Source organism: Magnolia sinica, chromosome 8, assembly GCF_029962835.1.
Source record: "Magnolia sinica isolate HGM2019 chromosome 8, MsV1, whole genome shotgun sequence".
Taxonomy (NCBI): domain Eukaryota; kingdom Viridiplantae; phylum Streptophyta; class Magnoliopsida; order Magnoliales; family Magnoliaceae; genus Magnolia; species Magnolia sinica.
The window spans coordinates 17,618,743-17,645,590 of NC_080580.1; the positions used below are offsets into that span (position 1 = coordinate 17,618,743).

General features: G+C 40.7%; 1 protein-coding gene across 5 annotated transcripts; it reads left to right on the top strand.

Moving 5' to 3' along the window:
* LOC131253018 (beta-glucuronosyltransferase GlcAT14B-like) lies at positions 1-26,668 on the top strand. 5 transcript variants are annotated; one of them, XR_009174792.1, is made up of 3 exons: positions 1-657; positions 23,806-23,918; positions 25,443-25,579. XR_009174792.1 is itself a non-coding variant. In XM_058253842.1 (2 exons), exons 1-2 carry the CDS (start codon positions 203-205, stop codon positions 26,238-26,240), a joined length of 579 nt encoding a protein of 192 aa, XP_058109825.1. In that variant the 5' UTR covers positions 1-202; the 3' UTR covers positions 26,241-26,668. The 5 variants fall into 5 exon arrangements, 3 of the variants coding, with proteins under 3 accessions (XP_058109825.1, XP_058109824.1, XP_058109826.1); XR_009174791.1 differs by lacking the exon at positions 23,806-23,918 and adding an exon at positions 1,237-1,335 and having other exon boundaries at positions 1-715; positions 25,443-25,568; XM_058253842.1 differs by lacking the exons at positions 23,806-23,918; positions 25,443-25,579 and adding an exon at positions 26,117-26,668.
* The last annotated feature ends 180 nt before the right edge of the window (positions 26,669-26,848 follow it).

The window sequence follows — 26,848 nt, forward strand, 5'->3', positions numbered from 1 at the left end:
AAAAAAAAACAAAGAAATGGAAAGTGACGGCAAACACCAGCTTGGGCTAAACATCGGGCCATTTTGGTAAAAATCTCTTGCTGGATAGCCTCCATCTCGGCAGTGGAACAGTCCTCTCTCGTCGTCTTCGAAACGCAAACCCTAAAAACCCTTCCAAAAACCCTAGAAAGATGTCAGTCTCATCAGCTAAATCCAACCGTCCATGGGGAAATCTCCAACCCTCCTCTTCCTTTTCCTCCTCGCCATCTCTCTCCTCCTCATTTCCCTCGTTTCCAAAACTACCCCTCCTCGCCCCCCAAAAATTTCCCATTCCACCAACCTCCACAACCCCTTCCCTCCCCCACCCAAGATCGCCTACTTCATCTCCACGTCCGACGGCGACGGACCCAGGACTGTCCGTCTCCTCTCGGCCGTCTATCACCCCAGTTACCATTACCTACTCCACCTTGATCGCCGCGCGCCCCAGGCGAAGCGCGATGATCTCGCGGGTGTGGTCGGGGCCGTCGATGCTTTTACAGCTGCGGGGAATGTGAATGTCTTCGGGAAGGCGGATCCGTTGAATATCGAGGGCCCCACGGCGGTAGCGGCGGTGCTTCGTGGGGCCGCGGCTTTGATGAGGCGTTGGAAGGATTGGGACTGGTTTGATTACACAAGATGGTATCTTCTTCTTCTCCATGTACTAGATTTTAGGGGGAATACTCACATGCATTTGAAGGTAATGGTAATTGGCATCTGTTTGAACTGTGTGTAACCCACACACACAATGTGTATGTAGAATCGAAACTGTTCATCTGGTGAGTCTCCTCATAGGAACCATACATCCTAAGAATCATCACTAGAGAGAAATCAGGTGGGACACACCACGGGGAGCAATGTACTATCATGCCTGCAGATTGTGTATTCACTTGTGGGGCATCCCTTAAGTCTGGTGGGATGCACCTGATGACTTTGTTGGATGATGTATACACAACCCGGTGGATCCCATATTCCAGCTGGTATTTTCTATGGTGGACGTCACTCCCCAATCTTGCCATCTTTCCCTTTGGTGTGTCCCGCCTATGTTTCATGTTAGGATAGATTTTGGGATCTAAGTCTAACATTGGGGAGGGTACATCTAATGGACTAAGTTGGATGGCACACACATCATGGTGGGTCTCACACAGCTTGTACTTATGGTAATTCACTTGTATTCGCACTCATGTGATCACTCCCTAAACTTAGATGTGTTTTATTTAGAACCGAGTTCTCTATTAGCGTGGCGTATTGAGCATGTGGTGGAAGGGGGAGGAAGATATCACCGTCATCTTCCTCTAAAATAAACCTCGAATCCACAAGGTAAAAAGATCTCTAAAAGAGAAAATATTGTTGAGAAATATAAGTAAAGTTTGTTTTCAATGCCCTTCCATGTGACTTATATAAGCCCTAAGTTTAACTCTTTTGAAATAATGAACTTTCCTAAAATAGTGAACTTAGTCAAAATAGTAAACAACTTCTAAACTTAAACTCTTTCATTTGACTCAAGTAAGGATTTTAAGCATGACTGGACTTCTTCAAACCCTAAAACACCATCAAAATAACAAAAAATGTAACTTACTAAAATCGACAAATAGTTCAAAATTTAGCCCCTAAAATGACATTTTTTTTTAAAAACCATCGAGGGGCCAAATGCCTTTGGCATTGACCAAGACACAAAACTTGTTGATAGCTTTCGAATGACATATCATATGCATAAAATGGATAACTGGTCGTAAAGTTATGGCCGCTGGAATCTATAGTGCATGCTAGACCCTCATATCAAACTTTAAGCCCAATTTCTTTTGATCTTGATTGTGCAAGAAATTTCCCATGACTTTGTCCTACATCATACCCCTCCACTTGAAAAATTAAACTCACCCCAGAGTTTAGAATGGTAAGTCCATTGTTGTGATAAACCTTTGTAGTGCATTTTCTTTGACTTTGGCATCAACTAATGGTGAAGGCCTAGATCAGAATGTTATTCACTAGATGACACTCTATAAAACACCATCTCACCTTTCGTTTCTTTGCATTTTTCCGTGTCTGGTGCATTGATCTCCAACTCTTTTGCAACAAAGCATTTGCGATCATGGATTGCCATAACATTGACTATGGCTTCACTAGTCGCTCAATGTCCATTGACTACATTGTTATCATCTTCATAGTTGGACGTTGTTTGTTGTGGAGAAGTTATAAGGGTCCTGATCTTTGTAGTGCTTGATAGCCTGATCATGAAAGTGTCCATCTTCTTTGCCATATCAAGTCACCTGCATTCGTTGATTCATCGATCCCTTTGGTCGATCCATCTATTAACCAATGTTCCAATTTTCTACTTCATCTGTCAATCTATCAGTTGATCTGTTTGTGGATCCATCGACCAATCTGATGGTGGGTTCGTAAAGAGGCACTCCATCTACATAGGTCCACTATTCCTTCTTGGTGGATCCTCAAGTGGCACTTCTTGATCTGCATAGGTCTACTCTACTTCGTCAGTGGATCCTCAAGAGGCACTTCTTGATCTGCATAATCCACTCTACATCTGATTGGCTAAAAAGAATCTTATCATAAGCCGATTGATCACGAGTCCGTCGATGGTCGTGGGTCATCTGTTGCTGTGAATATATTTGTGCTTCATAGTCTCAGTCAATTGTTTAATCGATGCTATCATCTCCTGCATTGATTGTAAGTTTTTTTTTTTATATATATATATGTATGTATGTACGAAAACGCTCACCTGCGAACCAGTTAGTACGTACTACGTACGAACTTTTTTGAGAACCCATCATACGTGATGTGGATCGAAAATCTGAACCGTTCATGTGAAGCAGCACCTCCTGAAACCCCCCGGGCCCAAGTTTTACTTTGATCTAAAACTTTGATAGGCCATGAAAAATGAAAACAGTTTCCGCCCTTGATTTGCATTTCTCTTTGCTATGGCCCACTAGAATATTAGATCGGGGTGAAAATTTGTCACATGGGGTTTTATGGGATTTCGCATCACATGGACTGTTCAGATTAGACACCCATGGCACATGTGCAAAGGTGCGCACGTGCGTAGGTGCGCAGGGGAGCATGACTCACTCTCTCTCTCTCTCTCTCTCTCTCTCTATATATATATATATATATATATATATATATATAAGGAATAGAACATTGCATTAATCACTACCTAATTTGTTGGAGTAATATCCAAAGGATTTTTGCTGCCCAATTTGCTGTTGTCTGTTGTAAGCCATTGATCCAAGGAAAGACCTCGCTCTAATACCAATTGACATAGCATGTGTGTGGTGGAAGGGGGGAGGAAGAGATTGCCGTTTTCTTCATCTAAAATAAACCTTGAACGCATGAGGAACTTTGAATCCACAAGGTAAAATATCTTTAAAAGAGAAAATATTGTTGAAATATGAATAAAATCCATTTTCAAAGCCCTTTTGTTTGACTTATATAATCCCTAGTCCTAAATTTCAAAGCCCCTTTGCTTTGATACCAACCGACATAGTAGGCATGTGGTGGAAAGGGAGAGGAAGAGATCGCCATTTTCTTGATCTAAAATAAACCTTGAACCCATGAGGAACTTTGAATCCACAAGGTAAAAAATCTTTAAAAGAGAAAATATTATTGAAATATGAATAAAATCCATTTTCAAAGCCCTTTTGTTTGACTTATATAATCCCTAGCTCTAAATTTGTAACTTTTCCAAAATGGTAAACTTTTCTACAATACTAAACTTACTAAAAATAGTAAATGATTTCGAAACTGACTCAAAACTCTTTCTTATGACTTGAATAAGCACTTTAAGCATAAGTGGACTTCTTCAAACCCTAAAACACCTTTTAAAAAATAGCAAAAGCTGTAACTCACTAAAAATAGTAATTTTTGACTAAAAATTCAAAACCAACCCCTAAATTAACAATATTTTTAAAATCCGTTGGGGGCCAAATGCCTCTGCATTGGCTAAGACATTTAGGTCGTCGATAGCTTTCCAATGGCATCATATGCGTAAAATAGATAACCGGTGGTAAAGTCATGGTCGTCGAAAGCTATAGTGCACACTAGACCCTTGAATTGAACTTTCTAGCTTGATTTCATTTGATTGTGAATGGCCATGAGATTTCCCTTGATTGTACTACATTGTGATAGATGGCGAACTTCCTATTTCCCACATGTTCGTTCTCGTGAGGCCCGTGTTTGGGTTATCCAAGCCATTAGTTTAATGGCCTTCATCATGGATAGACCATGTCGGCTTGTCCCCAAAATGTCTCAATTGGAATCCTAGCCACCCAATGTTTGGCCTTTTTTCTAGTGAATGTGGATCGTTGGTGTGTATATATGCAATCATTAGAAGGTCCCTCCATGATGGAACCCAGAAGCTCAATGCTCTATGTCACAAAACCATGGCCCTGCCTTTTACAAACTCCAAGCATAGTAGGGAAGTTCCCTATTATTCATTAATAGAGAACTCGAGCTCTGTTTTTTATTTGTTGTCTTTAATTTACTTTTTTTGGGTCAAAGCGTTGCCATTGTGTTTGAGTGTGAGAACTAGAGTATGGTAGAGCTATCTCTTAGCAAAACCCATGGCAGGGTGATGTATCAATTGGGCCTGTCCATATACTAGGCTCAATGAAATCTATTAGATGAACTTATTGGCCATTGCCATTTATTTTTTGCATTTATTTATTATTTATATATATATATTTTTTAATAATTACCACTTTCCTTCAAATTTTCTAGTTGCACAATTGATTATTAACCAGTTTCATTATCTACTGTCATTTTAAGAGCCACCTATTGGATGGCTAGGGTCATGAAATCCATGTGTATTTCCTATAAAAATTCCATCCATGGAAGGTTAACTAGATGGACTGACCTGATTGATACACCATCTTGCCATGTCTGCTGGAGGAGGTTGTTTAGGTGCTATGATATCGTTTTCCATGTTTGGGTTGCCTCCAAAATCTAATTTGGGTAGACCTAATGCATTTCTAAATTAGAATTTGAGAAAAGAGGTTGTTCGGGGAGTGCATCCTTTTAGGGCTTGTTTGGTGGCCATTATTGATTTTTATTTTTTATTTTTTATTTTTTTAAATTATTTGAAGCAAAGTTCTATTTAAAGCAAAATTTGAAATTTTAGTTACAAAAATCTAATTTTATATTTAAAATTTCAAATGTTGTTTGGATGACGTTGTCCATTTTATGTTTTTTTTTTTTTTTAAATTTTTTTTTTTTAAATTAATTAATTTATTTACAATGTTGTTTGGATTTCATTGTTGGGAAAAATGATTTTATGAAATAATGCCATATAATGTATTATTAACATAAATTACAACATCATATCTCCGCTCTTTTCTCTTGATCATAAATATTAAAAATGACAATTAAATGTGAACTCACTTCATAGGCAATTTAAATCTATGACTTGGCATTTATTATAAATTTATAATCAATGTGTACATTTCATTTTTTTGCTATTGGTTGGTGCCAATATCACTCAATTAAGAGGGTGGAACAACCAAAGTTGGGCCTCACATGATGGACAATGTAGATGACTAATTTGGTTTCTATCATGATTAATATAGACCATTAATTTTCAAGTAATAATTAGAATGTTAGGATTTTCAGATCAAAGAAGCTTTCAAGAGGTATTGTTAATCAAAGGTGGGCTTCATATGATGGACAACTTGGATCATTAGTTTGACCTCTCTAATACAATGGATGTGGCTTTTCCATTTTCCTAGGCAATTGATATGATGGTTATGACCATAAGATGAAAGTGACTTCTGGAGGGATCGACAATCAAAAGTAGGGCCCACATGAGGGGCAATTCGGATCATTAATTGTACCTCCGTTCTAATCAATTCAGCCATCTATCATGTGGGTTGATCTTTGATGTGGTCTGTCCATCATGTGCAGCCTACCTTCGATGTGGATTGCCCATCATGGAGGGCCCACCTTCGAATTAGATTTTCCATGTGGGGCCCACCTTCATTATGGGCCGTCCATGATGTGGTGGTCATCCATCATGTGGGGCCTATTTTCAGTGTCCATTGCCTATCATGTGGGGCCCATTTTCAGTGTCCATTGCCTATCATGTGGGGCCCACCACCCACCTTCGATGTCCACTGTCTATCGTGTGTGGTCCACCTTGGATGTATACTGTCCATCATGTGTGGCCCACCTTGTATGTCAACCGTCCGTCATGCGGGGCCCAACTTAGATGTTTACAATCCATCATGCAAGGCCAAACTTTGATGTGGATCATCCATCATTTAGGGCCCAATTCAATTGGACTGTTTATCGTGTGTGCTTGCCTTAGATGTGGATCGTCCATCTTGTGAGGCCCACATGGACCACAACTTTGATTTGGGTCATCCATCATGCTGAGCCTACCTTCGATGTGGGTCATCCATCATGTGGGTGGCTCACCTTGATATTGACTATCCATCATGTAGGCCCAACTTTGATTTTTACCATCCCTCATATGGCTTCATTTTTTTTTTTCTTGATGAACAATCTTATCCTTTTTTCTTAATTGTATGTAAGGCTATTTTTAGGCTTTAAAAATGCATTCGGTAGAAAATTTTGATTTGCGAGAGCAATGCATTTGTGTAGAGTTGATTTTTAGGCATCTACGAAATAGGCGTTTGTTTTTTTTTTTTTTTAAGGGTTTCCTACCCAAAATATGTGGCATCTTGCTCAGTTGGAAAGCATTCATTTGGGATGTTGAAAGTGCAATTAGGGCTGTCGATACCTAAATGGGTCATGTTGGCCCAAAAGCCCGCCAAACATGGTGTGATGTGTCCCAAACTCCCAATTTAGGTTGTACATTAGGCATATGGGCCTACCTTGGGCTCTAAATTTAGGTCTATGTACAATATAGTTATAAAACTCGGTGATTTAATTGGAAACTTGGCCAGGTCAACTTGACTCGATGAGAAATGGAGCCGATTCACGAAGAAACTTGCTCATGAGCTTGACTCGGGTTCGTCTCAGCAAGATTCGTTGAGTTGTGTTGTTCATTTGGCTGACTCAAAATGAATTAGCATGACTCATACTGAGTCGCTAAGTGGTATGTTTTTCAAACCAAAAGGTGAATGTAGGTGGCATGATTCGAACACCTCAATTGCACAAAAGAGAGGCAACAACCTCCACCCGTAAGTCATGTGTCATTTTTTGTGACTCACTCAGGGCCTGTTTGGTAGATGCATATAAATGAGTTATAACAAAATGCGTTGCTCTTACGAACAAGCTATCGACATGGGCCATATTTAGTAGGCACTTTTCAATTGAAATGCGTTTTCCAAAGCTTAAAAATATCCTTAAATTCATTTGAGAAAAAAATATCATGAGGGTAATTTTTTAGGAAAAATTTCGAAAGCCTTATAATGGGCCATGGACATTAAATGTGGGCACTAAATGATGTATGGTGGACATCAGAGGTGGGCTTTGTATGGACTACCGCATGATGGACAACCAACATCAAGGTGGTTCCCACACGATGGACATTGGAATTGAAGTGGGCCCTGCATGATGGATAACCCATATCAAAGGTGTGGATTGCCTGATGGACGATCAACATCAAGGTGGGCCCCTCATGATGGAAGGTAGACATCAAAGTTAGGCCTTGCATGATGGACGACCCACATCAAAGCTGGGCCAATGTAGGCCTTGCATAACTGATCATCTAGATCGAACACTGTCCCACATGTTGGATGGTCCACAATTAAGGTGGGTCCCGCAAGATGGATGATCCAAATCCAAGATGGCCACACATGATAGATGGTCAACATTGAAGGTAAGTACCACATGATGGACGACCCACATTAAAGGTGAAACCATATGATGGACGGTTCACATTGAAGGTAGGCCTTGCATGATGGACGCCCTACATCAAATTTGGCCTCGCATGATGGACAATCCACATCCAAGAAGGGCACTACATGATGGATGATCTACATCGATGCCTGGCCCAGCATGATGGACGGTCAAGGTATTTAATAAGGGTAACAGTGGTCATTGCTTCGCATGATGGATGGTCCACATCTAAGGAGGGCTCCATGTGATGGATGATCTACATCGAAGGTGGTTCTAGCATGATGGACGGCCAGTGTATTCAATAATGGTAATGGTGGCCGTAATTGCCAATGTCATTACTGTTATGATATAGGCCATAAAGGCTGTTTAAAAAAGAATCGACCTGTAACGGGCCATTACGGCTCCATAATGTACAGCGGTGTCCATCATTATTGTTACGTAACAGCCTTGGCCATTATGTAACTATTTTTTGCACATCATGTGGAGAGTCCACATCTAAGGTGGGTCTTGTTGCTGCATGATGGGTGGTCCACTTCCAAGGTGAGCCCCAATCCTAGATGGTGGGCCTCTCATGATGGGCAATGTCGAAGGTGGGTCCCACATGGTCAGTGGACATCAAAGGTGGGTCCCACATGATGGATGACCCTCATCAAAGGTGGGCTTACATGATGGATGGTCCACAATAAAAGTGGGCCGGTGGATGATGGACATCAAATGGGGGCCCCATATGATGGATGGCTCACATAGAGGGTGGGCCTAATGGACGGTCCACATTAAAGGTGGACCACACACAATGGACTGTCCACATCGAAGGTGGGTCCTACATGATGCATGGCTGATATTGAATAGATTAAAGGAATGATTAGTGATCCGAACTGTCCATTTTGTGAGCCTGACTTCTGATTGCTAATCCCTCTAGAGATCACTTTGATTTGATGGTCATAACCATAGATTAATGCCTAAGAAAATGGATGTACTATATTTTATTACACTAGAGAGGTCTAGCTAATGATTTAGGTCGTCAATCATGCGGAGTCCATATTTGATTAATAAAACCTTTCGGAAGCCTCTTTGATCCAATGATCATAACATTCAAATCATTTATTGAAAATTGATGGTCCATGTTAATCATAAGAAGCTCGATTAGTGATCGAAATTGTCCATCATGTAGGCCCATATTTAGTTTTCCATCCCTCTTAATTGGATGATTTTACCAAGCCAATTAATGGTTAAAAAATGAATGATCCACATTGATTATAATAGTGGTCTAGTCATGATTTGGATAGTCTATGAAGTGGGTCCACCTTTGATTGCCATTTTTGAGACGAAGGGCCAAGAAGAAAGAGAGAATATTGTAAGAGTAATTTATGTGAATCAAGGTATTCTAAAACGGTTAGATAACGGCCGTAATGACCCCATAACGCATAAAGGTGACTACCGTTGTTGTTACGTAAATACCTTGATGTTAATAATGCATTATGTTGTATTATTTCATATAAGACTCTTTTTAATTTTTAATTTTTTAATTTTAAGTAAAGGGTCCACCTTTGATTGTCATTTTGGAGACGAGGGGTCAAGAGGAGAGATGTAATGTTGTAAGAGTAATTTATGTTAATAATGCATTATGTTGCATTATTTCATAAAATCATTTTTTTTGGTCCAATAATGACATCCAAACAACATTGTAAGCAAAATAATAAAATAGATGGTGTCATCTAAGCATTATTTGCATATAAAATTAGATTTCTGGAACTAAGTTCTTAAAATTTACTTTGCATGGAACTTTGCTTCAAATTTTCTTTTCAAAAGGTGGCTACCAAATAGGCCCTTAGCAAATTTGTTATTCATGACTCAATATCTATTATTAGGGACACGTTTTTCCTAGTTTAATATTTAAATATCGAGTTGAGTCGAATAAAGTTTCTGAGTCGATTTGATCGGCTAGATATTAGTTGAGTTGAGTTTTTGGGTTTTTAGATTATGATGTAGAATGTAGATAATTGGGCCTTGGTCTGAATTTGATACCTGTGGGCCGAGCTCAAGCATAATTTCGGTTCACTTAATAAGCAGGCCAGGATTAACTTATCTAGGTCCAGGGCATTGACAACTTTGTATGATAATGGATTTGAAGGAGGAGAGTGATTTGTTTCTCTTGAGATTTGGGTTTTATTGTTTCGGTAAAGAGAGATTTTTTGGGCCCACACATATGTGCAATAAAGGTCATGTACATGCCACACATGTTCCAGCATGGCATGATGAGTGATATGAGATCCAATCCACCCATCAGAATGGCACCACTATATTGATGTCCTAGTCCAACAATGAGGTTGATCTATTAGTCAAGTGGGGCTGGGCCATAGTTAGCAAATCAAATGTATAGTTTTGAAAAACGTGGTCGAAGTTTTCTATGTGCATGGTATGCTAGTACGTGTGGCATGTACATGAGCTTTATTGCAGGCCTGTGCGCTTAAAAAAGCTCTAGGAAAGAATTTCTCAAAAAAAAAAAAAAAAAACACTCAAGGAAAGAATAGGAACACTGTGCTTGTGAAACACACACATACACAAAATAATAATAAAAGTAAAAATAAATAGCCTTTAATTGTTTCATTCTCCACACATAAAAATGGCTGAAGATGATCTCATATATATATATATATATATATATATATATATATATATTGAATTTAGAAGATGTACTGAGTCAGTGATTTCTACAGATTTCATTTGAGAGAGGTCTTTTTCATCATTTTGAAAAGTTCATTGTGGTGTTTTGGAGCTCTCGAATTGGGTTGCAATTGCAAAAGATAAATTGAAAAGATCAAATGGTGAAGGGGCGTGGTATCAAAAAAACAGTACGTTATGGTTGTAATGGCTGTCACATAACGGTAATAGCGATGCCTGTTTTGCAATATGGGGCCGTAATGGGCCTTGATAAATGAGTTGAATCAATCGATGGAGTGTATGTTATTTTTCGTGATTCAACAAATGAGTTGAATAAATTGGAATGCAGATAACCTCAGACTTGATTATGCTGAATCAAATGAGTGCACTTGTTGGTTGATTACAAATCTAATTTCTTGCTAGGATGAGGTGCGAACCAATGTTTTAAATTTTGTGTGGTGCATGGCGTAGTGTTCACACTCTATAACATGTAGCGTAAGCTACATGATACTTTTAATTTTTAAAATAAATAATAGGAAAATATGATATATAGCAAAAATAAATATAAAAATAGCAAAAAGAAAAAAAAGGCCTTCATTTTTCAAGTAAAAGCATGTTCAAAACAAGTTTTCAAAAGCCAACCCACGTATGTACAAGCCAAATCAATCACATCAACAAGTTTCTAAGAAAATTTCCTTAGCTAGAATCACTCCTGCTTGTTAGATGAGCTGGTAGAGAGTGTAGTGTGTCAGTGAGCTAGGGTTCAATCCCTGGTGGTGTTACCTTTTAAAAACATAATGTCAAAATGAAAGTATCAAACACCAACAAAACAATAAAGACAGTCCCAAGTTCCCTAATTTGCCACCCACAAAAGAACAAAATTAAATAATACAATCTCACACGTACAAATCCCACAAGGCTATAAACCATGAAACCAAACTATAAATGAAAAATCTACTAGACTCTAGACTCTTAAACTCAAGAGGTCATCTTCCTCCCTTAATTGATCATCATCTTCATCCTCATCAAGCATTTCACCACCAAGCCTTTCATCGTCAGCATCTCCACCTGCATTCATTGACCTCATGTATAGTCATACTCGCATCTCTTTCCTTTCCTACAGGAGCAAGAATCATCCCGTAGGTGATATGACCACCTACACATTAAAGTACACGTAAAGCTTCTTGGAAGCAGAACTAAAAGTACTCATTTAAAGAAGTTGTAGCCTTTCTTTTACTAGAGGAAGAGGGAGGATTCAGAGGGTTAAGATTATAAGTTTATAACCATTAGTTGATGGTGTATTGCTACTAGCTGGATCATCAAACTTTGGAATTGTGGTAATGGAACTAATCTCAAATGCTATCTTGATCGTCGAGCCAAGATGTGTCACTAGGAAGAGCAGGTTCTTCTCCCTTAGCAATCCACTCATCATCAGAAGATATATGGTCAACCAATATAGGGTCCAATTTAGCTCTCCTCTTCATACTTCTCTCACTTAACTTCATATTGTATAGGAAATGAACTGGGGAATTTAACTTTTGTTGCTCCAGCGTATTCCTCATCTTCGTGTGGGTCCATATAATGATTCATGCAGAAATCTTGCTAATGTACTAACTTGCTAATATCAAAGTAGACAATATTACCTTTTAAAAAACAAACAAACAAAAAACAAAAGAAGAAAAGAAAAGAAAAGAAGGTGGAAAATACCTGCTCAAAAGTACTCCAGTTTCTCTCACAGTATGAAGCACTACATGTGGGACTTAAAACTCAGATCACGATCTCCTAAGCTATGATGTTCCGTCTCCAAAATGTTTCCACCAATCAGATACAAAAATTAATTAGAAATGAATCAAATGCTTTCATGTTATCAATCGTTAACTGCAAACCAAAATCATATCTTCTATATTCATATTCATCCAATTGGATATCGGCATCAAGTCGATCTTTCCTCGGAATCACCTTATCCATTTACTCCAATAACCTCCTTTTATCTTAGAGTGTGTAGAGAACTTGTTCGAATGCCGTAACTGAGTCTTTAAATACTACCAAATGCATGTAAAGGGTGATGAAACCATGGAGTCCATCTTTCATCTATCTTGTTCCAAATCGGAAAATATTTCTTTTTTACATGGTTGCAATCGAATGCAATCTTCTCCTTTGTAAAGTCCAATTCATAAATGAAGCCTATTGCAGGCCTCTCCAAATATGCTTCTCCTAAATCACTCAACCAGTGACATGGTACTCTTAACACACGGTAACTTGTGGTAAAAAAATCGACCAAATATTATGATGGCTCGTGCTTCCACTCTCTGCTTTTTAGCCCAAGCACAAGACAACCATTTTTCTGATACAAACATGGCTTAAAGAGGTTGTTTTTCTCCACCTCTTTTGAGAAATATTTTGAGTGATTCATGGTTTCTTTAGGAAAATACTTTTTTATGAGTAATGGATGACTTATAGATTAATCATGACCCTTTTTTTTTTTTTTGGAGGATTTTTCCATATGGCTGCCTACCTTTTGGGCTATGGACCGAAAACTTCCTGCTTTTAAATTATTTCTCAAAACCCACCCATAGTTTTCAATGATGGATGTTCAATACCCACGGTTTCCTACCTTGTGGCCCACTTGAGCTTTTGATCTGCCTCATTTTTAGGCATGTGCCTTAAAATGAGACGGCAAAATAGATGTACGAGGTGGATTCTGACAAAAATCATGGTGGCCCCCACCATATATGGGAAACTCTCACCATTATGGAGCTAAATATTTACCATCCTCTTTTAACCAACTTGCCACCCAAGACTCTAAGTTGATTGACATGTGACCTTAACCCCCAACCATAGGTGGGCCCACTTTGATTTTTGTGAGAAGTCTGCTCCGTCCTCTATTTTGCCTAGAGCTGGGCATCGAGTCGAGTCAAACTGAGTTAAGGCTGACCCAACTCGATCCGGTTTTGAAATAGGCTTGACCCGAACTCGAATCGACTTGGTACCGAGTCCAGCATGCCTAAACCGATCCAAATTTGGGTCTGGCCTGGACTAATCCGGACTGAGTCCGACATGGTAAAAAGTACCGAGTCGGTTCGAGTTGGCACCAATTCGGATTGAGAGATGAGGGAGGGAGTGGAGATGAGAGAGAGAGAGGAGGGTGGTGGGATTGGAAGAGGAGGGTGTGAGGGAGTGGAGAGGAGAGAGAGAGAGAGAGAGAGAGAGAGAGAGAGAGAGGAGGGTGCTGATGGAAGTGGGTGGTTGCCGGGATTGGAAGGGGAGGATGATGAGGGAGGAAGAGAGAGCTTGGGATCGGATCGGGGTTTTTTTATTATATATGTACTCGAAACTGAGTCGAGTCGGTTTCAGATCGAGTCGAGTATGACCGAATCGAGTTTCGGGTTGAGTTACTGGGTAACTCAAACTCAACTCGGTTTGAGTTCAGATTGGGAGAAACCTACTTGGTTCAGATCGATTCACCCATTCGGTTCGGGTCGAGTTAAGTCTGAACGAGTCGGACGAGCTGAATAGTCTCCTGCCCATGTCTAGTTTTGCTAGCCCATTTTAGGTCATGGCCTCATGGGCCCAAAAATGAGGCAAATTTGAAGCTCATATGGGTCAGACAATGGCCCCAAGATGTTTCAATAGTGGGCGTTCAACCCATTGTTTCTTGTCTTGTGGCCCACTTGAGCTTCTGATTTGCCTCATTTTTTGGTCCATGCCATAAAATGAATTGGAAAAACAGATGGATGGGGTAGATTTTTCATTGAACTTTTATGGCTCCACGAATGTTTTAATGGTGGACGTGCAATCCCCATTGTTTCCTATCGTCTAAACCACTTGAGCTTTGGAATATCCTCATTTTTTGGGCCCATGCCCTAAAATGAGATTACAAAATAGATGGATGCGGTAGATTTCTCACAAAACCCGTATGGCCCCATAAATGTTTCAATTGTGGGAGTTCAATCCCCACTGTTTCCTATCATGTGGCTCACTTGAACTTTGGATCTGCTTCATTTTTGGGCCTATGCCCTAAAATGAGACGACAAAATAGATGGACAAGGTAGATTTCTAACAAACATCATGGTGGGCCCTCACCATGTATGCACAACTTTCACCCCCGTAGAGTTAAATGTCTGCCAACCAAGGTATTTAAAATCGGTTATGTAGCAGTCGTTACGTAACGGTAATGGTTATAACCGTTACGCGTTACGAGGTCAAAACGGCCGTTATAGAAAAACGGGCCGTAACGGTCCAGGAATAGCTTTTTTCAAAAAATAAAAAATGGCCATAACGCCCGATATGGGGGTTGTAACGGCCGTTACGGCCCGTATCATAATGGTAATGGTGGTGGCCGTTACGGTCACCGTTACCGTTACGGAATACCTTGCTGCCAACCTCTCTGAACTGGTTTGCTACCCAAGACTTTCCATTTATTGACATTGATTGACGTAGGACCTCAATCCCCAATTGTAAGTGGGGCCTACTTCGATGTTTGTGAGAAATCCACACCGTCTATATGTTTTACCAGCTCATTTAGGGCATGTGTCCAAAAATGAGACAGATCTAAAGCTCAAGTGGGCCACACGATGGCCCCAAGATGTTTTAATGATGAGTGTTCAATCCCACTATTCCTGTTGTGTGGCCCACTCGAGCTTTGAATTTGCCTTATATTTGGCCTCATGCCATAAAAAGAGCTGGCAAAATAGATTGTGGATTTTTTACAAAACTCTTGTAGCTTCACGAATGTTTCATCGATGGGTGTTTAATGCAAACTATTTCCTATTTGTGTGACGCACTTGAGCTTTGTAATATTCTCATTTTTGGGCCCTTGCCCTAAAATGAGATGTCGAAACAAATTGATAGGGTGTATTTCTTGCAAAACCATTGTGGCTTCCTGAATGTTTCAACGGTGGGAGTTCAATCCCCATTGTTTCCTACCATCTGGCCCACTTGAGCTTTGAATTAGCCTCATTTTTTGCTAAATGCCCTAAATTGGGATGGCAAAAAAAGATGGACAGAGTGGAATTCTCACAAACATCATGGTGGGCCCCACCATATATGGCAGTCCCTGCCTCTGTGAAGTTAAACATCCACTAACCTCTTCGAACTATCTCGCTACCCAAGACTTGACATTGATTGGCTTTGATTGATGTGCAACCCAAACTCGACCGTTTGTGGGGCGCACCTTGATGTTTGTGAGAAATCTACCTTGTCCATATGTTTTGCTAGCTCATTTTAGGGCATGGGCCCAAAAATGGGGTAGATCTGAAGCTCATGTGGGCCTAACGATGGCCTTAGGATGTTTCAACGGTGGGTGTTCAACCCCTTTGTTTTCTCGTGGTGTGGTCCACTTGAGCTTTGGATCTACCTCATTTTTGGGCATATGCCATAAAATGAGTTGACAAAATAGAGACAAGGTGGATTTTTCATAAACATCAAGGTGGGCCCCACCTACGGTCGAGGGTTAGGGTTGAACGTTAATCAAGGTCAATCAATGTAAAGTCTTAGGTGGCGAGCATTTCAGAGAAGTTAATGGATATTTAACTCCGCATGGGCAAAGGTTGCCTATACATGGTGAGTCCCATCATGATTTTTTATGAGAAATGCACCCCGTCCATTTGTTTTCCATCTCATTTTAGGGCATGGGCCTAAAAATGAGGTAGATCTAAAGCTCAAGTGAGCCACACGATAGGAAATGGTAGGGCTGGAATGCCCTTCGTTGAAACAATGGTGGGGCCATGGGTTTTTTTGTAAGAAATCCACCCTATCCATCTATTTTGTCGTCTCATTTTAGGGCATGGGTCCAAAAATGAGGCATATCCAAAGCTCAAGTGGGCCACATGACAGGAAATGGAAGGGATCGAATGCCCTCCGTTGAAACAATCATGGGGCCATAGGTTTTTTGTAAGAAATCCACCATATCCATTTGTTTTGCCATCTCATTTTAGGGCATAAGCCAAAAAATGAAGATATTCCACGTCAGTCAAGGGTCGCACGTCAATCAATGTTAAGTCTTAGGTGGTGAGCTAGTTTTGAGAGGTTAGTGGATATTTAACTCCACATGGGCGAAAGTTGTCCATACATGGTGGGGCCTACCATGATGTTTGCGAGAAATTCACTGTCCATTTATTTTCCCATCTCATTTTAGGGCATGAGCCCAAAAATGAGGCAGATCCAAAGCTCAAGTGGGCCACATAGTGAGGAACACCCACCGTTGAAACATTCGTGGGGCCATAGGGGTTTTGTGACATGTTCATCTATTTTGCCATCTCATTTTAGGGCATGTGCCCAAAAATGAGAACATTCCAAAGCTCAAGTGAGGCACATAGTAGAAAACAATGGGGATTGAATGCCCATTATTAAACCATTTGTGGAGCGACAAGAGTTTTGTGAGAAATCCACCTCGTCTATTTATTTTGCCAACTCGTTTTAGGTAATGGGCCTAAACAATGAGGTAGATTTGAAGCTCAAGTGGGCGACATGACGAGAAATAGTGGGATTGAACGCCCACCATTGAAACATCTTGGGGCCATCGTCTGGCCCACTTGAGCTTTAGGTTTCTCATAACCTAACATGAGCTGGCAAAACAGATAGATAGGGTGGATTTCTCACAAACATCATGGTGGGTCCCACCTACGGACTACGGTTGGGGGTTGGGATTGTACATCAATTAATGAGAAGTTAATGCAGGGGTATTTTCACACCGGGCTCGAGTGGGGTAGCCTGTGGGATGTGGGGACACACTCGGGGTGGGTGGCCGTGTGAGGCGGGTGGCTCGTGAGAGGCGGGTCCCACCTATGTGATTCGGGTAGCTTGTGTGAGGCGGTATCCATTTGATTTAGGGCCCACGAGGGGGATTTGGCCGAGGTTGCAGCCCATGCAATGTGGGGCCTGGGCTATGAGGTAAATGGATTAATTCGCCATGATCTAACAGTTCGAGCTTTTAGAGCAAGTGGTTAATTGTCCTGCATTAGAAGTCTTGGGTGGCGAGCTAGTTTAGAGAAATTGGTGGATATTTAACTCCACGGAGGTGACGGGGTGGAATTCTCATAAACGTCGAAGTGAGCCCCACATACAGTCAGGGGTTAAAGTTGCGCGTTAATCAAGGTCAATAAATGGAAAGTCTTGGATGGTGAGCTAGTTTAGAGAGATTGGTGGATATTTAACTCCACGGGGTGAGGGTTGCCCATGCATGGTGGGGCCCACCATAATGTTTGTGAGAAATCCACCCCGTCCATCTCATTTTCGGGAATTGGCCCAAAAATGAGTAATATCCAAAGCTCAAGTGAGCCATACAACAAGAAACAATGGTGATTGAATGCCCATTGTTAAAACATTCATGGGGCTATCGTGGTTTTGTAACAAATCCACCATGCCCATTACATTTTAGGGCATGGGCCCAAAAATGAGCATATTCCAGAGCTCAAGTGAGCCACACAACGGGAAGCAATGAGGATTGAATGCCTATTGCTGATACCCTAATTGGGCCATAGGAGTTCTGTGAGAAATCCACCACCCCGTCCATATGTTTTGCGAGCTCGTTTTAAGGCACGGACCCAAAAAATGAGGTAGTTCTGAAGTTCAAATGGGAGACATGATAGGAAATAGTGGGATTGAATGCCCACTGTTGAAACATTCTTCGAGAATGGATTATGGCTCCTTTGACTCAATGCGGGGCATCTAGGGCTCAGAAGGCTATTCTCAAAGTAGCACATTCTTCAAAGAGGAAATATCCTTCATTCCTTGTGATGGACTGTACATCAGGGGCTCTGGGAGGATAGATGGTGTGGGGACAAGCCCGTAAGCTTAGCTTTACTGCAGTATACAGGTTGGTGAGGGAAAGAGATTCTCGTTTCTCAGTGCATTTCGACAGTGGGAGATCACAGTGTGGAATCTTACTTTCAGAAGGAATCCCTTTGATGCGGAGATCATAGAGTTTGTAAGTCTGATGGAGATGCTTGATAACCAAAGTTTGTCATTCAGATAGGATAGGTGTATTTGAAACCTACGCATATATGAGGATTTTACGGTGAAATATTTCTATTCATCACTTCAAGTTCCTCATATCCTGCACCACAAGGGTTCCATTTGCCACATTTGGAGATACCCAGGGCCTCCTTTGAGTGGCAACCTTCAGTTGGCTGGTGGGGGAAAACAAAATTCTGATGGTAAAAAACCTGAGGTAAAGGCAAATGATTCTAACCAGCGGATATATTTTGTGCTTGAAAGATGAAGGGATTATGGAGCATTTATTCATACGTTGCGACTTTACTTGGAAAATTTGGGGGAGGTGGGTCCTGCAATATCATGCTTCTTTTTGCCATGTGGCATTCTGCTTGATCCGAAAGGAAGAAAGACCATATGATGCTTGGTCATTGCTATCATTTGTGTGATCTGGCTAAGATTGTAATAGCCAAGGTATTCCATAACGGTAATAGTGGCTGTAATGGCTACCATTATGGGAGTTTTTCCCATAACAGTCGTACGGCCCCATAATGCATAGGTTACCACTCTTACCATTACATAACCATTTTTTATTACCTTATTATTATAGGACTTTTGATGACAAGGCATCTCATCAAGACCAGTTCTTCCACAAGGCAAAATGGTTAGTTCTGGAATGGGCTAGAACATATACTAATGTAGGGGCATTTTCACACCGGGCTCGAGTGGAGTAGCTTGTGGGATGCAGGGACACAATCGGGGTGGGTGGCCTATGTGAGGCGGGTGGCTTACGTGAGGCAGTACCCATGTGAAGTGAGGCCCACGAGGGGGGTTCGGCCGAGGTCCTAACCCATGGGATGTGGGGCTTGGGCTATAAGATAAAGGGATTAATTTGCCATTCTCTATCACTTCGAGCTTTTAGAGCAAGTGGCTAATTGTCCTGCATCATATAGTGTATTCGAGGGGAGCCCAGTGGAGGCTTTTCAGGTTAGCTAGGGGTTTTCTCAATGTTGTATTAATTGGATGGCCTCTCATCATCCTCTTCCACAGTTTTGCTTTGTCCTTTTTAATATAAGTTTTAGTAACCCTTTTAAAAAAGAGAAAGAAAGAAAGAAAGAAAGATGGCTTGATATTATCTGTCAACCTTATACAAGAATTTACTGAAGCTTAAAGTAAAACTTATAGAGGACAATCATGCATTAAGGATACTTTAATCCCATTCTCGTCATTTTTGGTTTCATGGTTGCCGAGTCATTGAGAGAATTAACATGAGGAAGTATATCTCATCTAAGTTGAAATCAGGTCTTGGGATGGATGAGTGACAGGACAAGGAAGGATAGAATTATAAATGAATGCATTCAAGGGAACTTAGGAGTTAGGAGTACTAACAGTTATAAGATGAGAGAAAGTAGACTTAGATGGTTTTGCCATATGCAATGGAGACCAAAACTGCACTGGTTAGGTGTGGGTTCAAGTTGAAGGCTCTAAATAGGCAAGGGAAAGGCCCAAAAGGGGACATGAGAGGAGTAAGAAAAGATTTGATGACCTATGGTTTAACTGAGGATATGGTCCTAAATAGAGTGGAATGGTAGGACATGATTCGTGTAGCTAACCCTTAGTTGCAGGTTACTTCTAAGCGCCACTCCCGCTGCTATAGATTCTTGCTCATGTTCTTGCATCCTATTTATACTTGTCTACGTTTTGAAAGAGACTCTTCCCTGCTCCTGCACTGAACTTATTGCCTCTTCCCTCTACGCTTCATGCAATTATTAGTTGACCCCATTTAATTGGTATAAGTCCTAGATTACGATGATATTGAAGGATATATCAGTTAGAGATTCTCTGTGGAGCCATACGTCCCCTTGGGTTCAACTATTATAGGTTAGTTTAAGGAGATTTAGGGAGTCCTTTGACAACCTCATGCCTTCCATCCTGCTCTAACCTTCAATACTTTATGCTTTTTGATATCATTTTAAATGATGACTGCTAATTCCAGATGTGTTATCTTCAAGCGCAAACACAAATGTGCAACACGTCCAAAAATGCACGTGTCTAGTCCAAGACATTCACATGGTGGTTCCTCATGGTGAATGTTCCTCAGGCCAAAAATTTGGCATGTCCATTTACAAGGTGGGTGACTTGCTAAGGGATAGGTGTTTTTTTTTTTTTTTTAAAAAATAAAATTTATTATTATTATTATTTTAATTGACAACCAATGGTGTACATTCAATGTGCATGTGTTGCTTAATGGATGGGTGGGACAATGTGTCACTTGGACACACAACACAGGTTGCCAAGTGTCGAAGTGTTTGACACAGCAAAGTCCAAAAATCTTGACATAGGGACACTTCCATACATGTATAAATAATTTAGAAAAAATAATAATTAAAACTTCCATGCATGAATAAATAAATATTTTTTAAAATAAATAACATAAAAATAGAATAAAAATAAAAATGAAAACATTAAAAATAATAGAAATTAGAAAATGATGTTCACATAGTTCCAATAAAATCCAATTATTTGTAGTATAAACTAATCAATAATTAACAAATAAAACATTGAAAATTGTGCATAATCATCTGAAGAAAGTTTTATTTTTTTGTGTGTAAGCATCTCTATAAAAATTTTTGAAACCGCCAACAAAAGAACAAAACTAACATCTTGTGGTTTTTTGTCATATATAAGGCTAGGGGGGGAGAAAGTCCTTCTGAGTAGTTTCTTCAACAGTTATGTTTGGACACCACATCATTTTTGGTCTAAGTCACTTCTCATTGCTCCAACACAACATTTTTAGACATAGTGGGATCCTGTGTTGTCACTTCTCTTTGGTCCAAGTCAGCATTGATGACATCAACTGATGTTAGTTGAGAAAATACAAAGAAAATAAAAAATGAAAATACATACATATTTCCAATAGGAAAATATATGTATTTCCTTTTTCATACACCAATTTTCTCTCTCTGCAACCGGTTTGTGACTGACTGTACAACACATCAACGAAAGTTTTTGATCCACAGCATCCATCGATTTTTCCAAATCAGTTTAGGCATTAACCCAAAAACAAGCAGATCCAAATCTCAAGTGAACCACATGATAGAGAGCAGTGGGAATTGAATGACTATCGTTGAAACCTTCCTAGGGCCCACCATGACATTTATTTGTCATCCAACCTGCTCATCAGGTCACACAGACCTAGATGCAGGGATTACACAAATATTAGCTCGATCCGAGCCTTTTGTGGCCTCAAGAAGTTTTCAATGGTAGGTGTCCAATTCCTATTATTTCCTATGGTGTGGTCCAATCGAGTTATGGATCTACCTCATTTTTTGGTACCATGCCCTAAAATGATCTTGCAAAATGGATGGACGGTGTGGATCTAACACATACATCATGGTAGGCCCCACAGAAGTTCCACCACGTCAAAACATGTTTGTGCTTTCATCCTTTGATACACAGTTGGTGCTCTCTCTCATACGCTTGCTAGAACTTAGGATGAGAAGCTAGGTGGGGCCCACCATGATGTTTGTGAGAAATCCAACCCGCCCATTCATTTTTCCAAATCAAGTTAGGACATGGGGCCCAAAAATGAAGTAGATCAAAAAGTCAAGTGGGCCACATGATAGGATGAGTGAGGATTGAACATCCACCGTTGAAACATTCTTGCGGACACCAGTTCTGTATTGGTAATATTTTGTGTTTTCAGTTCATCCCACACTTGGAATGACCTTATGAACAATATGGATGGCATATAAACATCACAGTGGAACCCAGGGAGGTTTCAATGGTAGGCATTTCCCTACACACTTTTTCCCTTCTTGATGCCCATTTGAGTGTTGGATCTACCTCACTTTTGGGCCTGTGTCCCCCACCTAGCTTCTCGTCGCAAGAAGTTCCTACAAAAGGCTCTCACAGGAACTTCTAGCAACGGCAAGCTAGGTGGGGCCCACCGTGATGTTTGTGAGAAATCCGCTCCATCCATTAGTTTTTCCAGATAATGTTAGGACCAGGGTCCAAAATGAGGCATATCCAAGACTCAAGTGGGCCGCACAATAGGAAATAGTGAGGATTGAATGTCCATCGTTGAAACATTCCTAAGGCCATAAAAGTTTTGGATTAGGTTAATCTTTTTTGTTTTCAGTTCATCCCAGTCAGAATGAATTTTTGAATAGAATGGATGGCATATAAACATCACGGTGGACCCCATGTAGGTTTCAATGGTAGGCTTTATCCTACCCACTTCTTCCTATCATGCTGCCCACTTGAGATTTGGATCTGCCTTATTTTTGGGCCCATGCCCTAACATGATATGGCAAAACTGATGAACATGGTAGATTATCACAAAGATCACAGTGGGCCCCACCTAGCTTCCCGTCACAAGTTCTTGTGAAAGGCTTTCACAAGCAATTTGCTTCCAGAGGGTTGGGGAGAGAGGACACTAATTGTGTATCAAAGGATGAAAGCACGGACATGTTTTGACATGGTGAAACTTTTGTGGGTCCCACCATGATGCATGTTAGATCCAGACCACCCATCCACTTTGCGAGATCATTTTACTCTATGTGGCTAAAAAATGAGGCAGATCGAAAGCTCAAGTGGACCCCACCACAGAAAACAACAGGAATTGGATGCCTACCATTGAAAACTTCTTAGGGCTACAGAAGGCTCGGATCAAATCGATATTCGTGTTTTCCCTTCATCCACGTCTGTGACCTGATGAACAGGTTGGATGATGAATAAATGTTATGGTGGGCCTCAGGAAAGTTTTGATGGTAGTCGTTCAATCCCCACTGCTTCCTGCATTATGGTTCACTTGAGCTTTGGATCTACCTTGTTTTTGGGTTAATGCCCTAAACTGATCTGGAAAAATGGATGGATGGTGTGGATCTAACACATACATCATGGAGTATGCATAAGATCCACACGTCAAAAACTTCTGTTGATGTGTTGTGCAGTCACGGAACGATTTTGGAGAGAGAAAATCTGTGCATGAAAAAGGAAATACATATATTTCCTTATTGGAAACATGTATATGTTTCCGTTTTTTATTTTCTTTATATTTTCTCAACTGATTTCAGCTGATGTCATCAGTGCTGACTTGGTCCATTGGGAAGCGATGGCACAGGAATCCCTGTGCCTTCAATGCAGATGATTTGCACTTCCTATTGGAAATATGTATATATTTCCCTTTTTCATTTTCTTTATATTTTCTCATCTGACTTCAGCTGATGTCATCAGCGCTGATTTGGGCCAGTGAGAAGCGATGGCACAGGAATCCCTGTGCCTTCAATGCAGATGATTTGCACTTCCTATTGGAAATATATACATTTTTCCCTTTTTCATTTTCTTTTTATTTTCTCATCTGACTTCAGCTGATGTCATCAGCGCTGATTTGGGCCAATGAGAAGCGACAACACAAGAATCCCCTGTGCCTTCAACACAAACAATCTGTACTCAGAATGACATCACTAGGATGCTTTGTTCGTACAGATTTCCAGGTGGGAGCCTGGTTTTTTTTACGATAGGACATGTACAGAGTGGAGCACCTACGAACATCCACGATCCTTCTCACATGTGCCAAGTTGCTGCATGTGATGCATTTTTATTTCGTGCTTAAAGATGGGCATCTGAAACTAGCATTCCTCTATATGCTGTGATGGGTTGCATAAGATGCTACTTCCAGCTACTTCTGAATCTCCTTTTGCATTATCATTCAGTTTGTGGTGTGACTTTTTGTTTTTTAAATTTTTTTGGAAAGGTAGCTTGTAGTGTGATGTTGCTCCTAACCTTCTACGATTTCAATTATTTGGTTCATAGAAATCTTGGAATGGCAAACAAACCCATCTCCTTTTTAAGCAAACCTCAGCTCAGTGTGTTTTACGGGTGAATAGTGTGATACCTTAATGTGGGCTAACTGCATTAGAACTGGCGTTATCACCTCATTTTTCATGCTCATCCATGTAGTTAGCATGTTTTTGTGTTGGTCGTTTCTTAATTAAGAGGAATTTGGGGTCTTGCTCATCAGCAAATGTATAGTATGCTGACAACTTGATTCCTACATGTGGCCCTTTGGTTGAATGATCCAAGTTGTGATATGGTGGTCCTCAGGATGGATGGGGGGATTCCCTGGAGATCTCCCTTGTGAAGATCCCCAAGACTTTGGTATTACGGCCTACCAATATGCTATTGACAGAAATAAGGATAGTTTTTTTTTTTTTTTAACACACTCCTAACACCCGACACACTCACCCACCCCACATGGGCACTCGATCCCATGATCTCAGTGTTGAAACAGAGTCTGTCTGCCATGGAGCTAGACCCACAGAAATAAGGGTGGATGATCGCCCACAATCAACAGAGAAATGACCAAATATTGAAGGTTATAATATTATATGTCAGTCCGGGAGATTTACTGGCCATCCCCATCCACGGTGAGGCCCATCATTCCAATGGTTTGGATCATGGAACCATGGGAGCCACATGCACAAAATTCAACTCATCAACTAACTATACATTAGCTGATGAGGACCTCTAATTCCTCAATAAAGCCATTCAGTGCATAATCTTTATCTTTTGGGCTATCCTTCAGTGTGCTTTACAATATTTAGTAATGGTGACTGCACATTTAGAGAACACCTGGCTTACATGTATGTCAATCCATACTGTACAAATTGCGGGTGCAACTGCTTATATGGAGCATGGCCTGAAAATCTCACTGATCAGATGATCCTAACAATCTGGAGATGCCCATTGATGTTTGATGTGTGACTATTTTCTTTTTAATAAATTGCTCGATCAATGTGTTTTTTGGGCTTTGCCCATCCACAATGAGGCCCATGATGTGGATGTTCTGGATTGATGTTCATAAATGCTATGTGTATGGTGAATGAGTGGCCACATCTGCACATGGTATTTTAGCCTTTATCATTATCATTACAAAGTCATTTTCATTTATTTTGTTTTCCAGTTTTTGTCATCACACTCTGACCATCATTTAAAAAATAAAAATAAAAATTCTTCAGGCTCACCGTTTGTGATCCTGAGCCGCAAGGTTGTTTAGTTCTCCATCTTGGGATGGGACCACCTCCCAAGAACACTCCTTTTGTACTTCTCCAACATGAGAGCATCCCCGCGTCATGCCTACTTCCACACTCTTGCCTGCGACTCTAGAGAAACCCTTTTGGGGGTCACAGAAGTTTTGGATGAATATGATATTTGTTTTTACTCTTCATCAAGGTCTGTGTGACCTTATGAATAAATTGGATGGAAAATAAACGTTATTGTGGGTCCTATGAATGTTTTAACGGCGAGAATCATTGTCCCCTTTGGTACTTGTGGTGTGGTACACTTAAGCTTTAGATATGAATCATTTCCTGGTCATGCTCTAAAATGATCTTGAAAAATGGATGAATGGATATAATAAATACATCATTTTGGGGTCCATGTACCTTTGATCTCCTTTGAACTGTTTGTACAGCTTGGAGCTCGAGGAGTGGCAGCGCTCGTCTTTGCACGACACGTACCCACACCAGCCAGATCGGTGGTGTGTGGCACACCAGTCAATCCGCTTCCCATAATCCTGGGCTCTCGGACCTCAACAAGATTATCGTGAGTGGGGCTGCATTCATTGGAAGCTTCCTTGCAATCCAGTCTTGGACAAGATCGACATGTCAATCTAACACCACGGCCAATGCAGGATATCACCAGGTGGATGGTGTGTTGGAAGAAGCAATAGAGGAAATGACCTGTGCCAGCTCTGGTGTGATGCTGATGTACTCAGGCCGGAGCTAAGAGGATGGAGAAGCTTCTGCCAAGGTTGACGATGAATGCGAATTTCCCATCGAAGCTGTGCACTTCCAAGTGAACACAGTGCAGTAGAGGTTGCAGAATTGAATGGAAGATACATATTCAACACATGCATGTACAAGAACTCATGTACATCCTCTGGGAAATGGACAGAATTACAGCTATGCCCTTCCCTGTGAAATGCTCTCTGTATTTTGGACAATGGATTGTATTATGTTCTGTTAGTTCAAAAGCATGGTTTTTCTGCTGAAGGAGATGAAAATATTCGTGTCTATGTGTATTTTGGTCTTTATCATTTTTGCTGGTACATGAATTAAGAGGGATGAAATGGAAAGGAGTCTGAGAAAATCTTGTCATAGTAACTGATATGGGTGCATTGGCCCCTCTTGAAAAAGCAGTCAAATGTACCGATCTCTAGGAATGCAAGGGGTCTGGTCTGTTTTGTTTTGTTTTTTTGTCCCCTTCTAAATCTCGCTCGTGTGGTGAAAGGTGAAAAATGATGGTGGGGGTCCTCTGATTGTAGTTTTTGAACTTGTGGGCCATCCAAGATTGTGGCCACTAGATCAACAGTCGCAATCCCTCGTCCCACTAGTCTGGTGGGGGGTGGGTTGCATGGAAGCTC

Excerpts from the sequence above, each read along its gene's own strand:
- LOC131253018 (XM_058253841.1), top strand. The coding sequence starts at position 203 with ATGGGGAAATCTCCAACCCTCCTCTTCCTTTTCCTCCTCGCCATCTCT. Across the intron at positions 658-25,442 it reads TGGTTTGATTACACAAGATG|GCTCACCGTTTGTGATCCTG; the intron begins GTATCTTCTTCT and ends AAAATTCTTCAG.